Source organism: Xiphophorus couchianus, chromosome 16 (assembly GCF_001444195.1).
Source record: "Xiphophorus couchianus chromosome 16, X_couchianus-1.0, whole genome shotgun sequence".
Classification (NCBI taxonomy): domain Eukaryota; kingdom Metazoa; phylum Chordata; class Actinopteri; order Cyprinodontiformes; family Poeciliidae; genus Xiphophorus; species Xiphophorus couchianus.
This window is the reverse complement of record NC_040243.1, coordinates 13,417,673-13,438,556: the sequence shown is the minus strand read 5'-3', so window position 1 is coordinate 13,438,556 and position 20,884 is coordinate 13,417,673. Positions and strand designations below refer to the sequence as shown.

Sequence of the window (20,884 nt, the reverse complement as noted above, 5' to 3'; positions counted from 1 at the left end):
TTTAATTCAGACACAACACAGAAAGAAATGGAATCAACTGTTTACTGTCAAAACTCTGTATTTGTTGTTGGTGGGGAATGATTAAAAAGTATATCTGATTAATTAAGTGCTAATTAGAGCTTATTTCAATTTACCTCCAGGAAAGAACCAATCAGCATGCTGGATGATGGGTTCTATGATGGCCCCAACATGGACAGATGTAGCTGCTGCCATCTCTGCCAGCGTCCTGAGTTAGCAGTGACATAGCAGCAAAATAAAACGAACAAAAGCCGGGAATAAATGTACGTACTAAGTATTCAAGAGAACTGTAACAAAGAACCTGTCTTTTACCCCTCTGTTTTTGCCCACAGCAGGTTGGGCCCCAAGACTATGGCGATGTTACTGGGAGTCATTTTATTGACCTCACTTTCCTGAGCCAGTTTGGCCAGGAACTTCACCAAATACCTGCAAAAGAAACAACCAGTACCCCAGTAAGCATAAGAAACTCTTTTGCTTTTACAATCCAGTTTATAAATTGGTAAATAAGAGACTTGTGTTGGCTGTAATTTCATAAAATTACTGGAGCAACCATGAAGCTACACAATCACCTTACATCTTCAATGACTGGGCCCTTTTATTGTTCTACTGGCATATTCATAACTGACAAGTAGAAAGAAATAATTTGCCTATAAATGCATTTAATAGCTACATTCATAACATATGAGATGCTTGAAATGCCTAATGTTTCAATAGTTTTGAAACACTGGCTCTTGAGGGCTGGATTTGGGGACCCCTGCTCTAGAATAGAATAGAATTCAACTTTATTGTCATTGCACTGTCACAAGTACAAGCAGTACAGATGTAGTTTGCACCTATCCAGAAGTGCTCTACGAGATATAAATATTTATTTACAGATGTACAAGACTATGTATGTATGGACTATAAGGGGTTGTAGCAAGAGATATAGATATTGTGTATAAATATAAATATGGGAGCTATATGCACAGATTATACAATAATGTTAGGGGCACATAAATCATAAATATAACCTTCAAAGTAAAGGTTGTGTGTTTAAATATTATTTTATCAATCATAACAAAGCAGTTTTATCTGCACACAGCCAAGTTAAAACAATGTGAAAAGACATTCAATTTTATTTAATTTAAAGAATTACTCACTGAAGGCAGAGGCTGCTATTTACTAATCTTTTAACAGATTATCAATGTATTTTATCAATATATTCTGGCACACGGACCTGTTGCAAACTACAGTCTACAGTTGCAAACTTGATGTCACTGTTTTCCAGACTAAAACAAAAATTTGCTGCAACCTCTGATCATTTCAACTGGCATGACTTTTCTAAATTAATGTAAACTAAAACTAAATTTTTTGTAAATTTCCTTTAGATAACATTTGTTTTTCAATTAGCGCTTTATAAACAAACTGGTTCAATCGCTTTATGTTTCAATTTGGGTCTTGGGACATCTGAGAGAAACTAGCTGACTGTAGCAGTCTGAACTTTAAGAGTAAGCAATAAAATCTTAAAATCAATTGGGAAACTGACAGAAAACCAGTGAAGAAATGCCAAGAGTGAAGTAATGTGTTCAGGCTCTTTAGCATCAGTTATAAAAGGGAGTTTTGTGACATGTGCAATTATCTGTTCTTTTGCTACAACCACAGCCACTGCTTATTGGTGATTAATTTTACAACGTTGAAACTGTTCCAAGATTTCAAGATCCATAATTAAATTACTCTGACTTTTTTATTACCATAGTTTCTACAAGTTTCTACAATAAATTCTCGACAAAGGTGTGGCATTTAAAGTGCAACTTAAGTTCTGGTGACATAATTTCCAAACATCGAAGTGAAACATTGCTGAGCGTTCTCATACCTAAAGTTAGCTTTGTGAGCCTTTGGCAAATTGTCACATATCACCCAGAGAGCCTGAAGCCTTTTGTCGGGGTCAGAAATGCTGAAAACACAGAGAAAACAGTTGCATTAGTTGCAGGGAACATGTCTTGCAGGATATTAAAAATCCCTTCTGTGCATGTGTATGTATGCTTTATTACTTGGAGGCCTGTATCCACTCATCATACATGCTAAACGTCATTAGAGGCTCAGGTAGTTCCCTGAGATAAGACTTCAGAGCTCCTGTGAAAAGCACAAAAATACTATGAGAAATCAATTTTAAAAAAAGGATCTTGAGAAAATGGTTTTACTTTTCACTAAACCACAGTGGAAGTTGTACCAGCGACTGCATGTGGATCTGAGTAGAACTCCTCAAGTTGCGAAGTGGAGCAGTCCAGTGCTGCTTTCAGCTTTTTAAGTTTTGAAGCTCCAGCAGCAATCCGGAAGAGTCCCTTAGAGGAACATGAGAAAGGCAGAGGAATAAAAAATCAGCACTGTTGCACCCAGCTCTGGTTAACACCTTAAAAATTCAAGAAGCTAGAGCAGCGCCGGGAATAGGAAAGGAGAAGTAGATATCTGTCTGAAACAAGAGAGGAACCGTTCTGTTATCGTCAGAATTGTTTGTCTCTGTTTGACTGAGCACCAGACAGACGCAGCACAATGGTTTGGTTTCACTTCATAAAAATGCTTTAAATCACAGTCAACAGGGAGTCCAGCAGCACTGTTACATTTAAAGTGTGCAACAGCAGAGAGGCTAATGGCGAACAGATGTCCACACACATACACATGTTTTATCCCTGCAGGACCAAGACTAGCTGAATAAAACCTGGCAACAGATGTTTCCAGACTGTAGATGCCATCCTTTATGGAGCCTCCTCTCCTTCCAGCTCAAACGGAGACGAGCATTTACATTTTTTATGGCCAAAGATTTATGTTGAAATTCTGGTTAATAAGTATCCACTTTGCCCCTACTTTAGTGGGTTTTTTCTGACTCATGCCTTCCCTTCATCTTTACCTCTTCCCTCATGCCGGTCTCCAGCAGCATCATGACGCAGGCCTCTAAGGGTAGAGCGATCTCTCGATTGCTCTTCTTCAGGTGTTCCTCCAGCGCCGTGCCAAACGCAGGCTTCTCCATCCATGTATCTACATAAATGAAATACATTAACATGTCGGAGGCAATCGAATAATAAATGTTTTTTTTATGTGGCTTTTAGTCTGACTCAAAGGCTAAATGAAAGTCCTTCGGCCTGATTTATTTATTTTTTTTAATGAAGAATTTGTTATTCAAATTATTTTTCATCTTAGGCTCCATTTATACTCTCACAATTTCATGGTGTTAGTTTCTAAGATGCATCTATACTAAAATAGATTTTAAAATAAACATGTCTGTGACTTCTGAGAAACTGATTAACTTACTAATTTGTGAGTTTAAACCCAGCCACAAATATCTGAAAAAAAAACTTTAGAGAGAAGAAAATAATCACTGGAAAAGGTGTTGAATTACTCCATTATTTTCCCATCTAGAACAATTTTACTTCAATAATTATTAGGCATAAACCACAGACATGGATTGGGATCTCAATCAAGTTTTTCCTTTTAATAATCCCTACGAGAGTCCATGACAAAACTCAACTCATGATACCCGTTGTTGGCCTATTCTCATTCACTGAACAAAAATATTTGTTGATCTAACAAATATGGGTTTTTATTCCACTATTATCCAAGCACTTCAGCAGTGGAATAGACAGTACTCTGCTTTCTCTCTGTCCGTGTCCCGTGACCTGTTCTGTGTTCAGGTAAACCCAACAGAACTGTGCAGTCAGCAGCTGAAACAATGAATTTCACGACTTATGAAGCAGTATGCTACTTTAATTAACAGAACAACTTTTCTTTACGGTTTGTTTGAACACAATATAATAAAACCACAGTGAAATATGTGATGAGCCAAATTATCAAATGGTTTTATTAAAACATAAACAGATAATCTATTCCCAACCTTTCTATAGAAACAAGGTCTAACTATTGCATCAGCTGATAAACTGACTGATTCTGACTTAGTGCTTTCATTTTCTTTTGTTGGGTAAAACTCAATTCTCTTCTGTTTGTATTGAAAGAAAATGAAACTCTCATTGTGATTTCACACCAAGAGCTATCGAGCTGGCTTAGATCACAAGCCCGGTTGGACTATTTTCACGCTACTGCAGAATAAAGCAAACTCTCATGGACCTTACTATAAACAGCATGTCCTCACCTTGCTGCATTTGGATGGTAGGAATAGCTGTTTCCAGAGCTGACAGAGACTTCCTGTGATACTCGGCCTGGGCTTCTAATAACTGCAACACACAAAAATGCAAAACTTTGCCATCCATGAATCAGTTTTTTGGATTATGAGGTGAGCTACTAAACTTTTGACACACTCACCATGATATAATAGCGAGCATAGTCTCCCTCTTTTGAGGCAAAGTTGTACATGTCTGCAGACAGCTGGTCCTGCGGGATGAATGAAGGTGACAGCATCCTTAACCTTTGTTCTGAGCATTAACCATAAACTCCTCATTACGACAACGATGAACCCCACATGACAAAGCTTAGACCTTTAATTACACTAATGATCTTCCTGGCATGATTGCCTTGAGCCATTCTTGCAAGGCCTTCTTTGTTCAGCCACTTCATTAAACCAAGGAATGCACACCTATTAGCTCAGACAAGCCTCCATTAAAGTCCATGAAAAGTAGATTACTCTATGGTTACTGATTGTTACCTTGCATATTTCTACTTTATTGAGAGCCTCATCCATCTCATCCTTGAGTGAGTCTACTTTAGCGGCCATGGCCTGGTTGTTGGACTTTGTTGACTGAATCCACCTGAAGGACATAAAACAAATCACACTGTAGCTTACAGTAAAAAAAAAAAAACATATTTATATACACTACATAAAAAAACACAACCTATTTTTCTCATTGACTGATATTAAATCTTTCTTGCTTTAGATAAGTTAGAATTTAAAAAAAGAAGATTTGCTAAAATGACAAAATAAGACCATATTTAATATATTTTTGCTTTAGCTCTCTTCAATTATAGCTTAAGTTAGCTTAAGTTAAGGACAATTTAACTTAAGTAGCAACTTTTCTAAGTTGCTACTTTAAAGCAACTTGGAAAGGTCCAGTTGATGAAGCTTTGCAAGTTTCATAAGATTAAATAGAGGCACATTTGTGGATGTATTTTAAGGCAACATCTCAATCACATCCTGCCTCTTTGTGTGACATAATGTAGAAATTAAAAGCAATCAGCCAAGAATTTAAGAAGAGAATTCTGGATGTCCACAAAATTGGTTCATTCTTGGATACAATTTCCGGATGAATATAAATTATAAATGCCCCGTACATGTGTTCAAATAATTATATGCAAGACGAAACAGCTTGGGAATCTCCAATGATCAATTTAGTCTGAAAGGAGACGGGTTCTGTGTTACAGGTAAACAAATTTGGAACAAAATGCGTGAATCAATCACATAAAGATCTCCTGTACCAACATGGACTGAAAGACCACTAAGAGAGAATGAGGCCATTACTCCAAAAGCAACAAAAAAACCACCAGATTTCAGTTTTTTTAAGATGTACTGATTCATCCATACTAGGATGAAAGTAAAAACCCTATCTATCCATAATGACAACTTTATATGAAGGAGAAGACTACCAGCCTCAGTACATCATCCCAACTGTAAATAATAGTGGTGGCTTTTCAAAAATGGATGCATCATGGGAAATATTTGAGCAACACGTGAAGACATTATTCAGGAAGTTAACACTTGGGTACCAGTGGGTCTTCAACATGGACAGTAGACTTTACTGTATCACTAAAGTAGATGTAAAGCGGAATAAGCATAATAAGGTCAGTGTTTTGGAGTGGCCATCTCACACTCCAGACACATAGAAAACTTGTGGGCAGAGCTGAAAAGTGTTTGACATTAAATCAGGCTAAACATTTTTTTTGCTCATTACCAAAGTGGAAAAATTAGGTTACATCTCTGATTTCAACTGTATTTACAGGATCATCTCCAAAATTAGCCTTTTTAGCCCAAACTATACCAACAACAACCAAGCCTTCATGTCAAGTTGAAAATGTAAAAACTATAAGCTTCATAAATTGTGGATTAATTAATAAATAGGCATCAGTCTTCACACAAATGCACCTCGTCTTGGCCGAATCGTAATCCAGAACTAGCCTGGCAAGTTGCTTCCTCTGTTTCAGTATGTTAGGAATCTCCACCTGTGGGAAAAACATTCAGGAATCATGAGAAAGACTTGACTAAACACGTAACACAGCACTGAGAACGTCTTTCCTACAAGTCTGTGAATTACACAGTAAATTTAATGCTTAAGTGTACAGAACAACTGTTACAGAGCAGCTGCATGACAGATACCGAATAGTTTGTGGAACATAAAATGAGTTATGTCTGTGTTTTTTTTTTGTTTGTTTTTTTTACCTCTGCCAGCTGGTTGAGAGGATCCAGAATATCTTTTTCCATCTGCAATTCATGCTGCATAAGTTCGGTGGCTAACCGGCTCTCGGTCTCCCCGCACACCTCCAACATCTTGCTGCAACACACACAAATATATGATAATTTCACTGTTTTCACAATTCTACATGCAGTTTCTACCAGAGACAGGTGATTTTTCAGTCATTCAAGTAGTCACAGTTCTGGTTAATGCTGCTGCTTCACAGTTCCTGAAATTCTGTAAACCTTTTCCCCTTTTGTGAAGCCACAACCAGAAAAGAAAAAAGTATTTCATTGGTGATTTATGTCATAGACCAGCATGAAATTGGGTATAAATGTGGCGTAGAAGCAAAAGGTTTTAAAGTGTTATTACAAATAAAAAACAACCGAAAGAGTGTGGTTCAGGTTGTCATTCAGCACCTCTGAGGCAGTACTTTGTAGAGACATCTTTTGCTGCTGTTGCAGCTTGTTTGTACATTTGACCAACTTTTGCCCATTTGTATCTGAAAAGGAGCTCGTGTGAAGTGCTGCTGCAAATTTACTATTTGCAGCTAAAATAGTAAATTTCCTACTGCAAATTAGACTGAGATATGTAATATTTGACTGCTGAAGAATTCCCATAGCTTGATGATGACTCCTCCATTTTTTATAAAATGGTGAGCAGATCTCTCTCCTCCAGAGTTACCACGGACCTGTTCTGTTCTGTGTCTCTGATTAATGCTCTCTTCATCTGTGTATGTTTTCTTCAGATGATGGATTAAACAGAGCTCTGTGTTAAAAGTTTCGAATGTTGTTTTATAACCTTACCCTGCTTTAAACTCCTCCACAATTTTACCTCTGACTAGATCTTCATAATATGCTTTGTTCCCTAACGTTCTTCAACAAACCCCAGAGGCACTCACAAAACTGCACAAAAGGGTTAAATAAATAAAATCCCGATAGAATATGTTCCTGTTTATGGTTGTAGTGTGACAAAACATGGAAATGTTCGAGGAGTGTTACAGTTTTTCCTCACCCAATCAGGCCCTCGTCTCCTAGCTGAGCTCCACCTTCCTGCATGGTCTGGGACAACCCCGTCAGCGGCAGCTTTTTCTGCAACAGGACATAAAAACAAAGTCAGGCTCTTATAAAACAAAAACGACTTGAAGCTGAGTTATAACTTTAGGAAAGTCACACAATATCCTGTTTGGATAATTTAGGTGACAACAACATAAACAAGTTTGGCAGAGGAACACAAGAGCAGTTAGTTTCATTGGTAACACCGACTGCAGGGATTATGACTTTGGCAGGAAGCCATTTTTCATATCTATGTGTTACATAAGAACAGATGCCATGTGTTCACTGCACAAGATACCGATCCTTGTTACCATCACCCTAAGAGGTGGCCGGAGCCATAATCTCAGCACATGCCATTCATATGGCACAGAAACATCTGTAAAGTTTTGCAGCAATGCATCGAATGTTTATAATGTGACTTGACAGTAAAGTTGTGTTTAGTTTAAAGTTCAGCTCAAGTAATAAAGCAAAGGCTAACAGCGATAACACATTCTTCTTACATGTCTCTTCTCTGTGTCGGTGCCAAGTTGACCCTGCAGACAGGACACCAGCCGCTTGTGCATGTTGTGCGACACCAAGCGCACCAGCTCCATCCGCCTCTCGATCTGCATGAACACACAAGACAAAAAAAAAATAAAAAAAAATAATAGAAATCATAATTCAATATGTGAACAAAGAAAACAGTAGGAAAAGATCAGTGCACTGGTTCGAACCAGGATGAAGGAAACATAAACCTTCCATCTTCCTGTTCAACATATACGACCCAGGTGAAGGCTACAAATCAAAACACAGCGGCTGGATAAGCCCACATTCATCTGCAAAAGTTTCCATCCTGTCCTTGGTATTGGGACGTCATGGAGGATCTGACTGTGTTAGCAGCAGAACAACAAGCAGCTAAGACACAAAGACACAAGGATGAGTCAAGAGGGAATGCAGTGACGGGGCTCTTTAAGGAGGGCAGGGAAAGCTTTTCTGACAGAGACATGTGAAACTTTAGAAAACAATCATATTGACCGCAAAACTGACTTAACAGGTTATCCATCCTGAGCAGTTGTTATACAGATATTCCCTGCTGTTTTACATGCCTTAATGCTGTAACGATAAACAGTGCAGTGTACATTATAATGAGCCTCGTTCAAACAGTGAAAGACTTGAAACATTAAAGCATGCTATCTAAACGTACATGATGTCACATTCAGGTTCTCTTTTTGCTTTGATATTTTGTTGCAACTCATTTTCTAGTCTAGATAAAATCTAGACTCGAGATTTGATAGCAAATCTCCATGTGCACATGCATCTAGTGACAACACATGAGGTATAACACAACTAGTTTCAGTTCTTTGAGCAGTTAAACTTGTTTTTTGTTTGTTTTTCTACTTTAAGCACCAGTTTTTCACCACATTATTCTTGCAAAACTTGTTTGCTTGTGTCCTGCGCTGCTGCAAGAAGCACTTGACTCATATCTGAGAAGACAGCATTGATTTCAGGATAATTTTACAACAATAAAACACAAGGAAGTGCATTATAAGGAGAACCAGGGAAAAATTGGTACTTAATTTTAATTTGGCGATATTAGTTTTTTATTTACTTTATGATATACATCAAATTAGTGGAAAATAGTCAACAGTTGTATCCATCCATCCATCCATCCATCCATTTTCTGTTCACCCTTGTCCCTAATGGGGTCGGGAGGGTTGCTGGTGCCCATCTCCAGCTACGTTCCGGGCGAGAGGCGGGGTACACCCTGGACAGGTCGCCAGTCTGTCGCAGGGCAACACAGAGACATACAGGACAAACAACCATGCACACACACACTCACACCTAGGGAGAATTTAGAGAAACAGTTGTATCAGTGATGCTAAGTCTGTCAGGTGAAAAATGCAGGTGTGTGGTTATTCAGTAGGTAAAACAATGCGTCATGTTTGTAAAATAATTATTGCATTTCTTTTTCTTGAGGTCTGGACATGCTGTTTTTGTTTTTTTTTGTTTTTTTTTACATTAGATCACAAATAGCTCCCTGCCTGTTGAGTATTATCTTCCTCTTCCTTTCTTGATGTAAACATCCAGCTGCACCCAAAGATCTGAGTCTATTTGCTGTCAGATCTCATCCTCTTCCTTCACTTTTATCCTCTCTAATTCATTGTTCCCTTTTAGGGCAATATCACAGCTGGATTCCACTTTCTACGCTGGAAGATACAATAGAGACAATAAATACAATCCCTAACTCTAGGAATATCTGATGATGACTTGATTAGTTGCAGGTTTTCCAATAACGTCTGCCAAGAAAGAAAAGAAAGAGCTCTGAGAGTCTGCACTGTGGGTGAGACGGCTGGGCTACAAACATATTGATCACATCCTGTGTCTTTAGTACAAACTCTTTCCATGCATATAAGAGATGGAAGTTTATAGAAAAGGGAACACAGAGCAAACAAGAAAATATAAAGATTAGGTACAGAAGTAAGTCTCTCAGAAAAGGAAAATCTTGGTGGGTTTCTCAAAGATTTCTGGCTAAGAGTCTCTTCCGTGTTTTGGTTTCACCGTCCTCCCAAACTCAGACTTCTATTCTTGCTCAATTAAATATTCTCAAGCACAAGCTCAACTACACGCCCTGATAAACGGTGGATTAAAAGTTGGATGAGAGGGAAAAAAAAGGAACAGGCCAAATCGCTTGATAATTGTCTCAGACAAGCCCACACACACTAAAAATTAAGAGATGACTGCTTCCACTCTGCTGTTACCACACTTTCCAAAGGTTCACACTCACTGCCAACTTTTCAGTTTTCTGCTGTTTCTTTTCCAAACAGTGAAAACTGAGCATAGCGAGCTCCAGTTGCTGACCTCTGACCTACAACAGCAGAAATGTGGAATGTTCAGTGAGTGACTCAGAAGCCGTGTGTGGACGGGTGCGTTTTCACTTTGGTAGACTGAAAAGCTGCATCATCGAAGATGATTAGCTGGATGACCCGACAGGCGGGAACTAACAATTACGAAGATAACGATGAACCAGAAGTAAGAAATGAATCTAGAAATCTTCCAGAGAGCTAGACTAGCTCAGAAGAAAAGTTGCTTTAGTTGGAAATAAAAAGAAAATAGAGTAAGCAGCTTTACTTTAAAGTCCAAATTCAATTAAGCTAAGTGTCTAAGTGTTTTCATGTGATTCTGAACATCAGAATGAAAAAAAAGAAAAAAGAAGGAGAGAAAGGAAACACTTTCCCCCCTTTCCTGGGAAATTACTTAGGCTAAAAACCAAGGAAATTTTTTTCAATTTGTAGTGATGAATCAAATCAGACCAGATACATTTTAAGTAGGATGCTGACTATCATTACAACCATCCATCCATTGCTTTCTGCTCATCTGAGATCAGGCTGCAGCGGTAAGAGATCGACCAACATGTTTCAAGGTCAAAATGGACATACAGCCGCTTTAGTGAGCTCTTGGTCTGCCTTGTGATCTCCTTCAAGTTCCTCATTCTGTCCTAGGCCAAATCCAATTAAAAAATGACTCATCTGTCAGTTTGACCTTTTCTGTTACTTTCAGTCATGAGCAGTAAAACGGGGACTGCCACCCTTTGCTTGCTGCAGAGAATAGGGAAACTATTTTATGTGCTTTGTGCAGGACTGCACGGCATTTTCTTCTCTCCCGGAACAGAGATGAAGTTTGAATTTGATACTAACCCCCAGCTGACAACCACGACCCCAGTATAAGAGGTGGTGACTAACATCTCCCCTGAAGAATCACTGTACCTCTGAAAAATCACCTTGTTAACTTAATGAAACAGTTTGAGTTCCAAAAAACATGCACACACACACTTAAAAAAATGTCTTGCTTGCTTGAAATGTTGATCTGCTTATCCCTAAAAATATTTTTGCACTCAGATGTAATGCTTCTTGTTTCTGATGTTTCTGCTTCTCTCGTCAAACTTCCTCTGATTGCGGGCACTCTCATCTCTGTCCTACATGTTCACGAATCACTCTATGATGAAAACGAGGTAGCGATGTCAGCAACACTGCCTTTCTATTAGCTGATACTGTTACCATGACACAATTTTCCTCCATACGAGAGCGTAGATAATCTGCAGGTGCAGAACATAAATGAGCGCTGGTTTCATTCCTACATACAAAGTTAAAGCATGAAGTGCATGACTCGAATATTAGCAGAAGATACTTGCTGAACATAGAAACATTTTTTAAGGGAAACAGAGCATATTTGTAAACAGGGAAGATTTTTTAGTGTGAGAGCAGAGATTTAAGCAAGAACTGTGCAAGTGAAAACAAGGAAACCTGTTCATTAAATAAAAATGTGCACCCTATTTTTATTTCTTTTTTTTTTTTAAGAAAGAAACAGGTTTAAAGTTAATCTGTAGATCACATGCCTGTCGGCTGGTAATGGATGATGTGCGAAGTGGAAGTTGCCTCAAACAGCATCTTTAAGTAATTTTGGGATTCCAACTCTGTTTGCCAGAACTCTCTAATGATGCCTTTAGGCTTAAAGACATCAGTTTTATGCTGGCTCTACTAGATCGTGGTCAGATCTCCAACAGTTTTAAATTCAAACTATCAAGTGGTTATATAATTAGGGTGAAAGCCACTCTAATTTGAGAAAGGAAATCTTAACATTGAGAATCGACTTACTCTAGATACAACAAAGAGCTGATATGAAATACAGCAGGTTGTTTCTCATTAACTGCTTCATCAGCAAATGAGACCACCTCTGTAATGGCAAGACTTTTATTGATTTGGACTTTGTTCAAGTGTGTTGGAAAGACATCAGCAATCAGTTTAGAGAAGTAATTGTTGCTCCCCAAAAATCCAGAAAGGTTTGAATAGAGAGGAATGGATAGACCTCTCTCTGAAGTCCATCCATTCAACAGAGAGAAAGACAATTAGCTGCTAATTTTCCTGGAGTGATCGTCCTAAAAGTCAGGCCATTCAATGCTCAGAGGCATGACAACAAGCAATACCTAGATCTATGTCAGATATTTTGGAGACCTCTCCTAGTACAATGACAAAGCTAACCGTACAATTAAAGAGTGTGTGAGAAAGCTTCTACTCGCTAAAACAAATACTGCAGCAAAACTTACGTTTGAAAAGTTTGAGATGAAAAAGAAAAAAACACAAGACTTCTGGAGAAAATATTGTTTGGATTGATTGAATCAATTGAGATGCTGAATCACATACACAGTGTGATGAATAATGAAAAGCCTATCACCTACCATGCCAAGTTTAAAGTGTAGTGGTGCTGGTGTAGTGATGTGGGCTGTTTTGCCCACATCTGCGTAGATTGCAGTTACCGAGTTGAGCAAAGTATTCTATAGTCAAACATGAGGACCTATGTCCTGAAGATTTGGGCCTTCAATGGGAAAATGATGCAAAGCACAGCAATGAATATACAACAGAAGGAAAATAAAAACATAGCCAAGGTGTTTCAATGGTCCAGTCAAAGTCCAGACCTCAGTTTGACTGAAATGCCCCAGAGAGCTGTGTATGTAACAAACTTACTCAAATCTACATTAAATGAAGCACCACTGAAGTGTGCCAATTTCACACGACAAATAAAGCAGTGGATAAGGTCTAACAAAAATAAACTACTTGAAGTTATTTCTGCCACAATTTGTTAAACAATCCATTAAGTCATAGAGTATAGCTTATCTTATGACTATATCTGCATTTTGGAAAGTAAAAAGTCAATTTCTTGCCCACTTTTATTCAGTGTGACATAATATATGACAACGCAGAATGTCCATTCTCTATTTTGCAAGGTTAGTTTATTTGTGATGATCAGTGAAAAAAAAAAAGAACTATACTGAACTACAACATAGAGTATTGTGGTTTGAATTCACCTGTGAGAACAATAATATCTATGTTGTAGGTTTAAACATGTGCAAGCTGTTTAAACCTTCATCATACACCACCAACAGTGTATGATGTACACTTTTGGTGTATGATGATGCACTTTTGATTATACCAAAACTGCATGATCACCAAAGGTTTCCCTCACCAACTGACCCAATGCAATACTCGCTTACCATACAACCATTAAATATGAGCATAGTAGAGCATCTAACACCCCATTTGGATATCTCATCTTCAGTTATATTCAAATACTGACTTCAGGAACCAGTTCCAACTCGATGCCCTTCACTTTGAGATCAGGCAAGGATACAATCCAGTCTGACAGCCTCCCAGGCCCTCCCACTGAAGCAGGACGAGTCCAAACAAGAGAAATGTCTTACCCAATGCAAAGCATTATGGAAAATGCAAGAGAAGAGAGTACTATGACAGCATGGAAATAACAGAGTCGAGTTTCATATTGGACTGTTCGTAGAAAAGAGGGGGGGGATGCAGGAGATTGTGGGAAGTGGGTTAGGAAAAATTATCCCCTCTGGTCTCACGCTTGGAAGATGGAAGAAAAGCTTTTCCAGGCAGAGTGATTAAATAACAGTGTTGATTTATTCTTGCATGTGTGTAAGCCGCACACTTTACTCAGATCATTGCAGATGTAACAACTGACTATTAGCAACATGCAAATCAGTAGTCAGCAGATGTGCAAAGAGCACACAATCCCGTTAATGTCGCCCATTGTTCTGATAGTGACTCACAACTTAACTGAAATCTACACAATTAGAGAAGGAAATATGAAACATAAAAAATGCAATTACCTGGTTGCATAAAGTTAAACTTTATGCAATCTTACTAAGGTTGCTAAGAAACCTTGCTAAGAAACCTTGCTAAGAAACATTTTGATTTTGTTTTGTCATTCTAGCAGAATGATCCTGACATTTGTCCGACAAAGCGGTTTCTCTACCTTTCCAAAGCAAAAGTCAATTGCAGCCAAGAATCTGGTTTCAACTAAACAAATAATCATCTGTGTAATAACTATCCTACAGATTATTGGCTGTGTTTCAGCAAGTAAAAAAAATAATAAATTTTTAGAAATGCACTGAGTAGCACCTTATTTCTAAAACTAACCATATGGGAAGACAAATCCTGTTCTTGTTTCAGAAGAGTCCAATCATTGCCATGCAGCAAGGGGAAAAAAAACTAACAAATATTGTATTACAGGCTGTTTAATGAATTAATAAAAACTGGAAGAATTGTGCGAAACCATAATACTTGTGGAAAATTTGTGGTCGGAACAAAATGAATGATTGTGATCGGTGATTACAAGAGCATGTTCAACAGTTCCACACACAAAATATGAAGGGAAGGGACTGGGATTCAACAGCTGTGTAGCCTCAAGCAAACTACTGATGAGCGAAGGTAATTGGAAAAAAAGGGCTGCAATTTGACAAGGGAGCATACAGATTGAACTCTGGAGTAATGGTAGAAGGTTTTGTGGTCTGATGAGTTTAGAAATGCCAATACAGAGGTATTGGCAAATCAGTTTAAGAAGAGAGGTACATGAAGTGATGCTCCCATCGTGCATATTGCCTACTGCACCAGGCTGGGGGGGGGGCAGAGCTATGAGCTGTGGTCTTGTGATCTTGGCTAAACAGCAATAATTGTCCAAAGATATGAAGTTAAATTATATAATCAGTAAATTTCTTCTTTCCTTATGGCTCAGGCATATTCCTAGATGACAATTCCCAAATTTAGCAGTCATATTGACTGATCAAAGCACTAGAGTTTCTTTCAACAAACCCCACATACAACACCCTCACATTTATGCATCAATGTGCAGATAAGATGGAAACCTTGCGCTAATTGCCTTCTCCAAGGGAACCCACAACTTTCCAACTGCAAGACAACTACTCCACACTGAAACATGGTGGTGGTTGTATCATGGTGTGGGGTTAAATTCTATTGGTTTGGAGCATCGTCGGCCTTAAGATAAAGAGGGATTTTATTTGTTAGTATCACAGCAAGTCCAAGCATATGTCCAAATACACAGAAGAATGAAACAAAATCTTTATAGACCAGAAACGAAACAAAACTTGTGCAGGACCAAAGGGAAAAAATATCCCAACATATTTGTTCATGTTTCATTACAATTGTTATGTTTCTGAATTTTGAAGAAATGATCCAGCATTTGTGTTAAATTAAAGGTGGAACAAGATTCTAAGTAATCCACCGAGGTCTGGTCTTTTTTAGGTCACAAAGACCTGAAACTTTAACAGAGATCTGTGCATGACGTGTTTTTGCCATTTAAAAAAAAATCCTGTCAGAAGCTGGAGCTGCCAAAAGATGTCCAAGCTACTTTAACAATGCTGACCTCCTGACAATAACATTCCTCACCGAGAGCCGGAGATTAAGGAATGTCTAACGCAGCACAAAACTCCCTGACGTTCAGCGTCAAAGACGGGAAAGAGTATTCAGTGGGACGGCTGAGTCTGTTCTCTTCTGTTGGCTTATAAAAATAACAAATATATTTAGCTAGAAATGAAGTACTATTTATGTGGAAACATTTATGTTTAGCACCAGTTTGTGTTGGGAGTTACTGGGTGTGAGCCGCATACGGTTCAGAGTTCACCGCTGCTGGTCATAAAGCCTCCACTTCTGAGGCCGAATGACGGTTGTTGAAGATTTACTCTCCACCGATTAACCTTTCTGCACTGCTTTTCTTCATTTCCGCTGTATTTATTCCCACTTTTTTTTTTTTTTCAAAAGATGATCTCACTGTTTCACAAGCCAAAGTGTTCCCATCCCCCAACAACAACATACGCACTCAGCAGCGTGCATCCACTTTGATTTCCTAAACACGAAACTGACTTCACCGTTGAAGTAGTGAGGCATTTCTCTTGAAGCGCTCACCTTGTGCTGGTGTAGCGTTACTGAACGTACGACTGCACACAACCGCTTGTGCTTAAACTTTGGTGTAAAGTTTAAACGCAAGCGGTTGCACTCAAAGCCTAGAGAGTTTGGCTTCAACAAGCAGCAAAGGCATAATGGCTTTAACAGAGTCTTAGATGGGAACGCTACACTTGAAACTTCTGCAGTTTTTTTTCCTCTCCAGAAAATGTGCCCCACCAAACGAAAAAAAGTTTTTAGAAATGCAGATTAGTTCAACTAAAGCCGATGTAACACAAAGCTCAGACCAGATCGCTTTTTAACACAGATGGATGTTGAATCACAGCCACATAAAAAAAAACTAAACAAACTGCTTCAGCTCCTCCTGCTAAGGCTGCAACAATTAATGCAGCTTACATTTCACTTATATAAAGTAGCCTTTCACTAAAATATTATTCATGGTCACATATTTTAGTAATAAAAATCTTTATAAAATAAAAAAAATATGTTTACTAGCTAAAATGAAATTAAAAACAAAACAGAACAAAGGATAAAACAAAACAAAACAAAAATAAGATACAAATATAAGCAAAATTAAGACAAAGTTAAATAATAAAATGTAAAATGATAAATCAAGCGAAGAAATACAAAATAAACCAACGGAAAATAATGAAACAAATAAAATCATAGATAGAGCCATAATAGCAGATACACTTGAAGACGTGATATTTACCTGAAGGAGGTCATCACTCAGGACTTCTGTTTTTTCAGCTCTGTGGAGGAAAAACACAGATCAGAAGATTTATCCGAGCCCATAATGCTGCCCGGCGTATTTGCATGTGTTTGTGTACGTAAACACAGCATTCACTGACATTTTTGAGAACAATCCAATGTTGTTTCAACCACACTGGTTGGAGTTTACTAAAGCAGGTTAGCAAAAACAGCTCCTCCTGTGTGCAGGTTGTTACAAATCCCTGCGGCGAATAGAAACCTGGTATTAAGCTTCACCTATGAAGACCTGTCAGAGAGCATGAGAGCTTTAATTATCGTGCATCATTTGTACAGCCGAGCTCCACGAGTATGCACCAGAGGCCAAACTGAACCCGTCAGATTCCTCCACCCAGTCTGAAAAGCACACTTCTTGACTCATCGGCAACCTGTTTGTTGTGGCAACAGGGGCCGATGTGTGCATGCATGAGGGTGAGAATTGCCACAAGGCTTGTTGATGTCAGAAACACATTACGCTTTTTGTGACACAATCTGGGTATAAACAACGTCATGTCATCGCTCTAAAAGCTTCAAGGAAATGTTGACAGGATGCCAGAATGCCTTCTAGCACCTGGAGTTTGCAGGCGGAAGAAGCCCAATGTGTTTTAACCTGTATCATTTCCAATCGATATCTGACAAATGTGCCGCGAGTTGTGTCTCCATACAAAACTCCCCGTGGATCTCGTCTGTCTCCGCAGCAGTCTGAGCGCACACCGTGAATTTAAACCTCGCAGGGATCAATTAACCATCTCCTGCTCAGACATGAGGTATTACACAATGCTGTTATGAGCTTCTGAGAAAATGATCCTTATGTTCCACCCTCTGCATACAGTAAAGGCTTACATCACTGGGGCCTCAGATGCCCTCGCTGTTCATAAAATTAAAAAAAAGGAAAAGCTGATATTTAAAAAAAAACAAAAAAAAAAACATTTAGTCAAAGAATAGCTGAGAATTATATTGCATTTGATTCAATTTTAAGGATGTCAGAGTAAATCTAAATGCACATCTGCAGATGGGCATTTTGTAAAAATAAATAAATAAATAATTAAAACTTTTATTTTTATTTCACTCCCTGATTACTGACTGGTTTGCTGGACAGTAACACGACATCCCAATAGAAGAACTTTAGTTTCCGTTCTTATCACATTAGGCATCAGACTGCAGCGGCGAACCTCTCAAGGAGTAAGCTACAAAAACAATCTCATGATTCTTATCAATACTGAATTAGCATTGATCCGGCTTAGAGTTGGGCAGCAGCTACTGTTCTAAGAATAGACTCCTTCAGACAGAGGCTCGGCGTGGGGCGTGCACTGTGCATGAAGACGTCACGTGCAATATACTGATATTATGAAACCACGTTGAGCAAATGCAGTGAAGAAAATATAAATCCAACCACATCCCTGAGTCACTTTGCAGCCTCTGATTTTATTAAAATAACTCGGTAAAGCTGTTTGTAAACACTGCTGTGTTTGAACTCTGGTGATTCAACTGCCTCCTCCTGTTAATCGAATGGAAATCCAGCTGGCTTCCTCCTTTATGAAAAGAAAGAGACTTTGTTTGAGCCAGGGTCCCCCGGTCCTCAACGCTGGGAATGCTTACTCCACAAAATCCCCTCAGTGTGCTGCCCATAGCAAACTGTCCCAACCTGCTCCGCCGACCACACACTGCCTGCAAAGACCAGCTGTGTTGTTGTTTATGTGTTGTCATATCTCATGCAGACTCTTTTAGCTGTGGTTTGTTGCGCATTAGAACCAACTTTCAATTCAATTTCAAAAGGATTATATCAGAACCAGCTGGCTGTGGTTTTAATTAAGCATAAGAACCTAAGCTATTTATGTTTTTTTTTTTTAGCTTGCACTTGTACTTTTTAAGCATTTCGAGCAGGGTTAACCCTTCCCGGGCATAATCCAGGGAGGGCGTGTGCTTGCAGCAGTTTTGCTTCTCAATAAAGCAACCTCCGAGCGGGGCTTAGTTGACTTTTACTGCCATTGCACAACGTGTGTGGAGCAATGACTGGAAGGAATCCATGGCCAAGCCCCTCGGAGTGATGGCCAAGTCATTCTGAGGAAGCTGTTGCATGGAGAGGAACCACAGATTTATTCAGCGGTGTACAGTAATAGGTGGAAACACTGGCTCAGCTGTGGCTGACGGAGGACAAGGCGAGGTTGCCCCATAGGGACAGCGAAGAGGGCAGAGGCCGGGTTGGGTAGTCTAATCAGCTGTGCTATCAGGAAATGAGTCCTAAAGCACATTTCTGAAGAGATTCCACTCTAGGAGAGTACAAAATCTAGATCTGGGACCTTTAGATAGATATTTTATTTTTTAGTTCTCAGAATTAATCCTGGTAAAACAAAAAGACTGATTAAAGTAATTAAGTTAAGCATTAGCCTAGTATTAACAGCATTAACACTGTAGGCAGTTGATCATGAAGTTTTTAGTGTTATTTTATTAAGGGACAAAAAAATACATCTCTTTCTTATAGTACATATATATGGAATATAATATTAAAACAGTTCCAATATAAATAAAATTATTCATTTAAAAAAATGGAAATAATATAAATGTGTCTGCCCACATCAAGTCTTTTATGTCTTTGAGTCATAATTCAGAGTTAAAGCATGTCCAGCCTTCATGTCAGACATTTGAACATGTGTTATATTTCTTTATGTGTGGATTTAAGAAAGAAACAAAAATAAATGATTTGATAATACTAATTTATTTATTCTTTTTTTCCCCCATATGCTTTCTTATTATAGTTCCAGTCTTGAATGTCTGTCAACAACTCCTGGCCTCACCTTCCAATGATATCAGTACATTTTTGGTAAAAAAAAAAAAATGGGATAACTTGCTGAGTTTTAAAGTCATGGACAAGAGAAAACAAGTACATAAAAACATGAACTTAAAAACTACTACAGACTATTTATATCAGCCCAATTGTTTTTAATTGGACCTATTGCCACAGCTGCATACATTAAAAAAAAATCTGTTTGGGTGTGCCACCACAGGATTATTATTGGCCCCCATTGCGTCGCCCATTGGAAAAGGTTTTGGAGACGCCCATGTCCCATTCAAAAACATTGTTACATACCGCGTACATTAGATAGGTTAAGTTAGGACTGCCCCCTAGTCATTCTGTTCAAGCTAAAATATCCAGCAAGATTGTGTCCAGTTTTGCAATAAACATAAGCTAAATTCAAAAAGGGTCAAATTATGAATAAAAATATAAGATGCGAACCTTGAGGAAGCGTTGATTCGATTCAACTTTTACTTTTTCAGGGATTTTTTTTGTTTAAGAGTTAAACGCTTCCAGTTATTAAACATTTTACGCTTGTAGACGACAAAAAAAAAAACTACATAAAACATGTTTTTCAACTAATATATAAACTTTTTCCTCCCCTAAAATCACGTCCGAGTCCTCCCGACGCCGCCCACAACAACAAGCAGACGGGCTGACAACAGAAGACCCAAACTAACCACATCTAACATTATTACCGTCTGCCAGTTTAAAGCGCAGCATATGCCACCAGATCCGACACTCACCTTCCAACAGTCTGGTTGGCCAGCTGCTTCATGCGATTGAACTGCTTCTTCATGCTGAAAGTCGTCCTCCAAGTCTCCTTCTAGTCCGAAAAAAAAAAAAAAAAAGTCACCAACCTGCAGCACCGACTGAGTCCGACTCTTGATCATCCAACCCTGGATCCAAAAGTTGCGCTACGTCGCAGCCATTGTTATTTTCACTGCGGTCACTTTTTCTTTTTACGCACTAAATCTGAGAGGCTTTCAGAAGCGATCCGGCTGACATTCGCCGCCACTTTGGGTCTAACCTCTCCTCCCTCAAACGAAGTCAGTGTTTCGGAGCTTTGACAGGCCGCTGGCTCCCCATTGAAAATATCTGTTTCAACAGACGGGGTTTCGGAACAAGGAGAGGTAGGAAGGAGGAAGTGCCTCT

The 20,884-nt window shown here is 38.7% G+C and overlaps 1 protein-coding gene across 3 annotated transcripts in view; it reads right to left on the bottom strand.

Annotated features, from left to right (window-relative positions):
* The window catches only part of arhgap17b (Rho GTPase activating protein 17b), a 27,293-nt gene extending 6,409 nt beyond the window's left edge, over nucleotides 1–20,884 (bottom strand). For 2 of the 3 annotated variants that reach the window (XM_028042855.1, XM_028042856.1), the window contains exons 1-15: nucleotides 20,476–20,884; nucleotides 16,901–16,940; nucleotides 7,942–8,046; nucleotides 7,401–7,477; nucleotides 6,374–6,485; nucleotides 6,080–6,156; nucleotides 4,649–4,751; nucleotides 4,309–4,377; nucleotides 4,139–4,220; nucleotides 2,903–3,030; nucleotides 2,228–2,339; nucleotides 2,049–2,130; nucleotides 1,871–1,951; nucleotides 331–444; nucleotides 135–226 (exon numbers count right to left, since the gene is read on the bottom strand). In XM_028042855.1, coding sequence (XP_027898656.1) covers nucleotides 135–226; nucleotides 331–444; nucleotides 1,871–1,951; nucleotides 2,049–2,130; nucleotides 2,228–2,339; nucleotides 2,903–3,030; nucleotides 4,139–4,220; nucleotides 4,309–4,377; nucleotides 4,649–4,751; nucleotides 6,080–6,156; nucleotides 6,374–6,485; nucleotides 7,401–7,477; nucleotides 7,942–8,046; nucleotides 16,901–16,940; nucleotides 20,476–20,528 — 1,327 coding nt within the window. In that variant the 5' untranslated portion in view covers nucleotides 20,529–20,884. The remainder of the gene's footprint in view (nucleotides 1–134; nucleotides 227–330; nucleotides 445–1,870; nucleotides 1,952–2,048; nucleotides 2,131–2,227; nucleotides 2,340–2,902; nucleotides 3,031–4,138; nucleotides 4,221–4,308; nucleotides 4,378–4,648; nucleotides 4,752–6,079; nucleotides 6,157–6,373; nucleotides 6,486–7,400; nucleotides 7,478–7,941; nucleotides 8,047–16,900; nucleotides 16,941–20,475) is intronic. The other variant, XM_028042857.1, reaches the window with a different exon arrangement.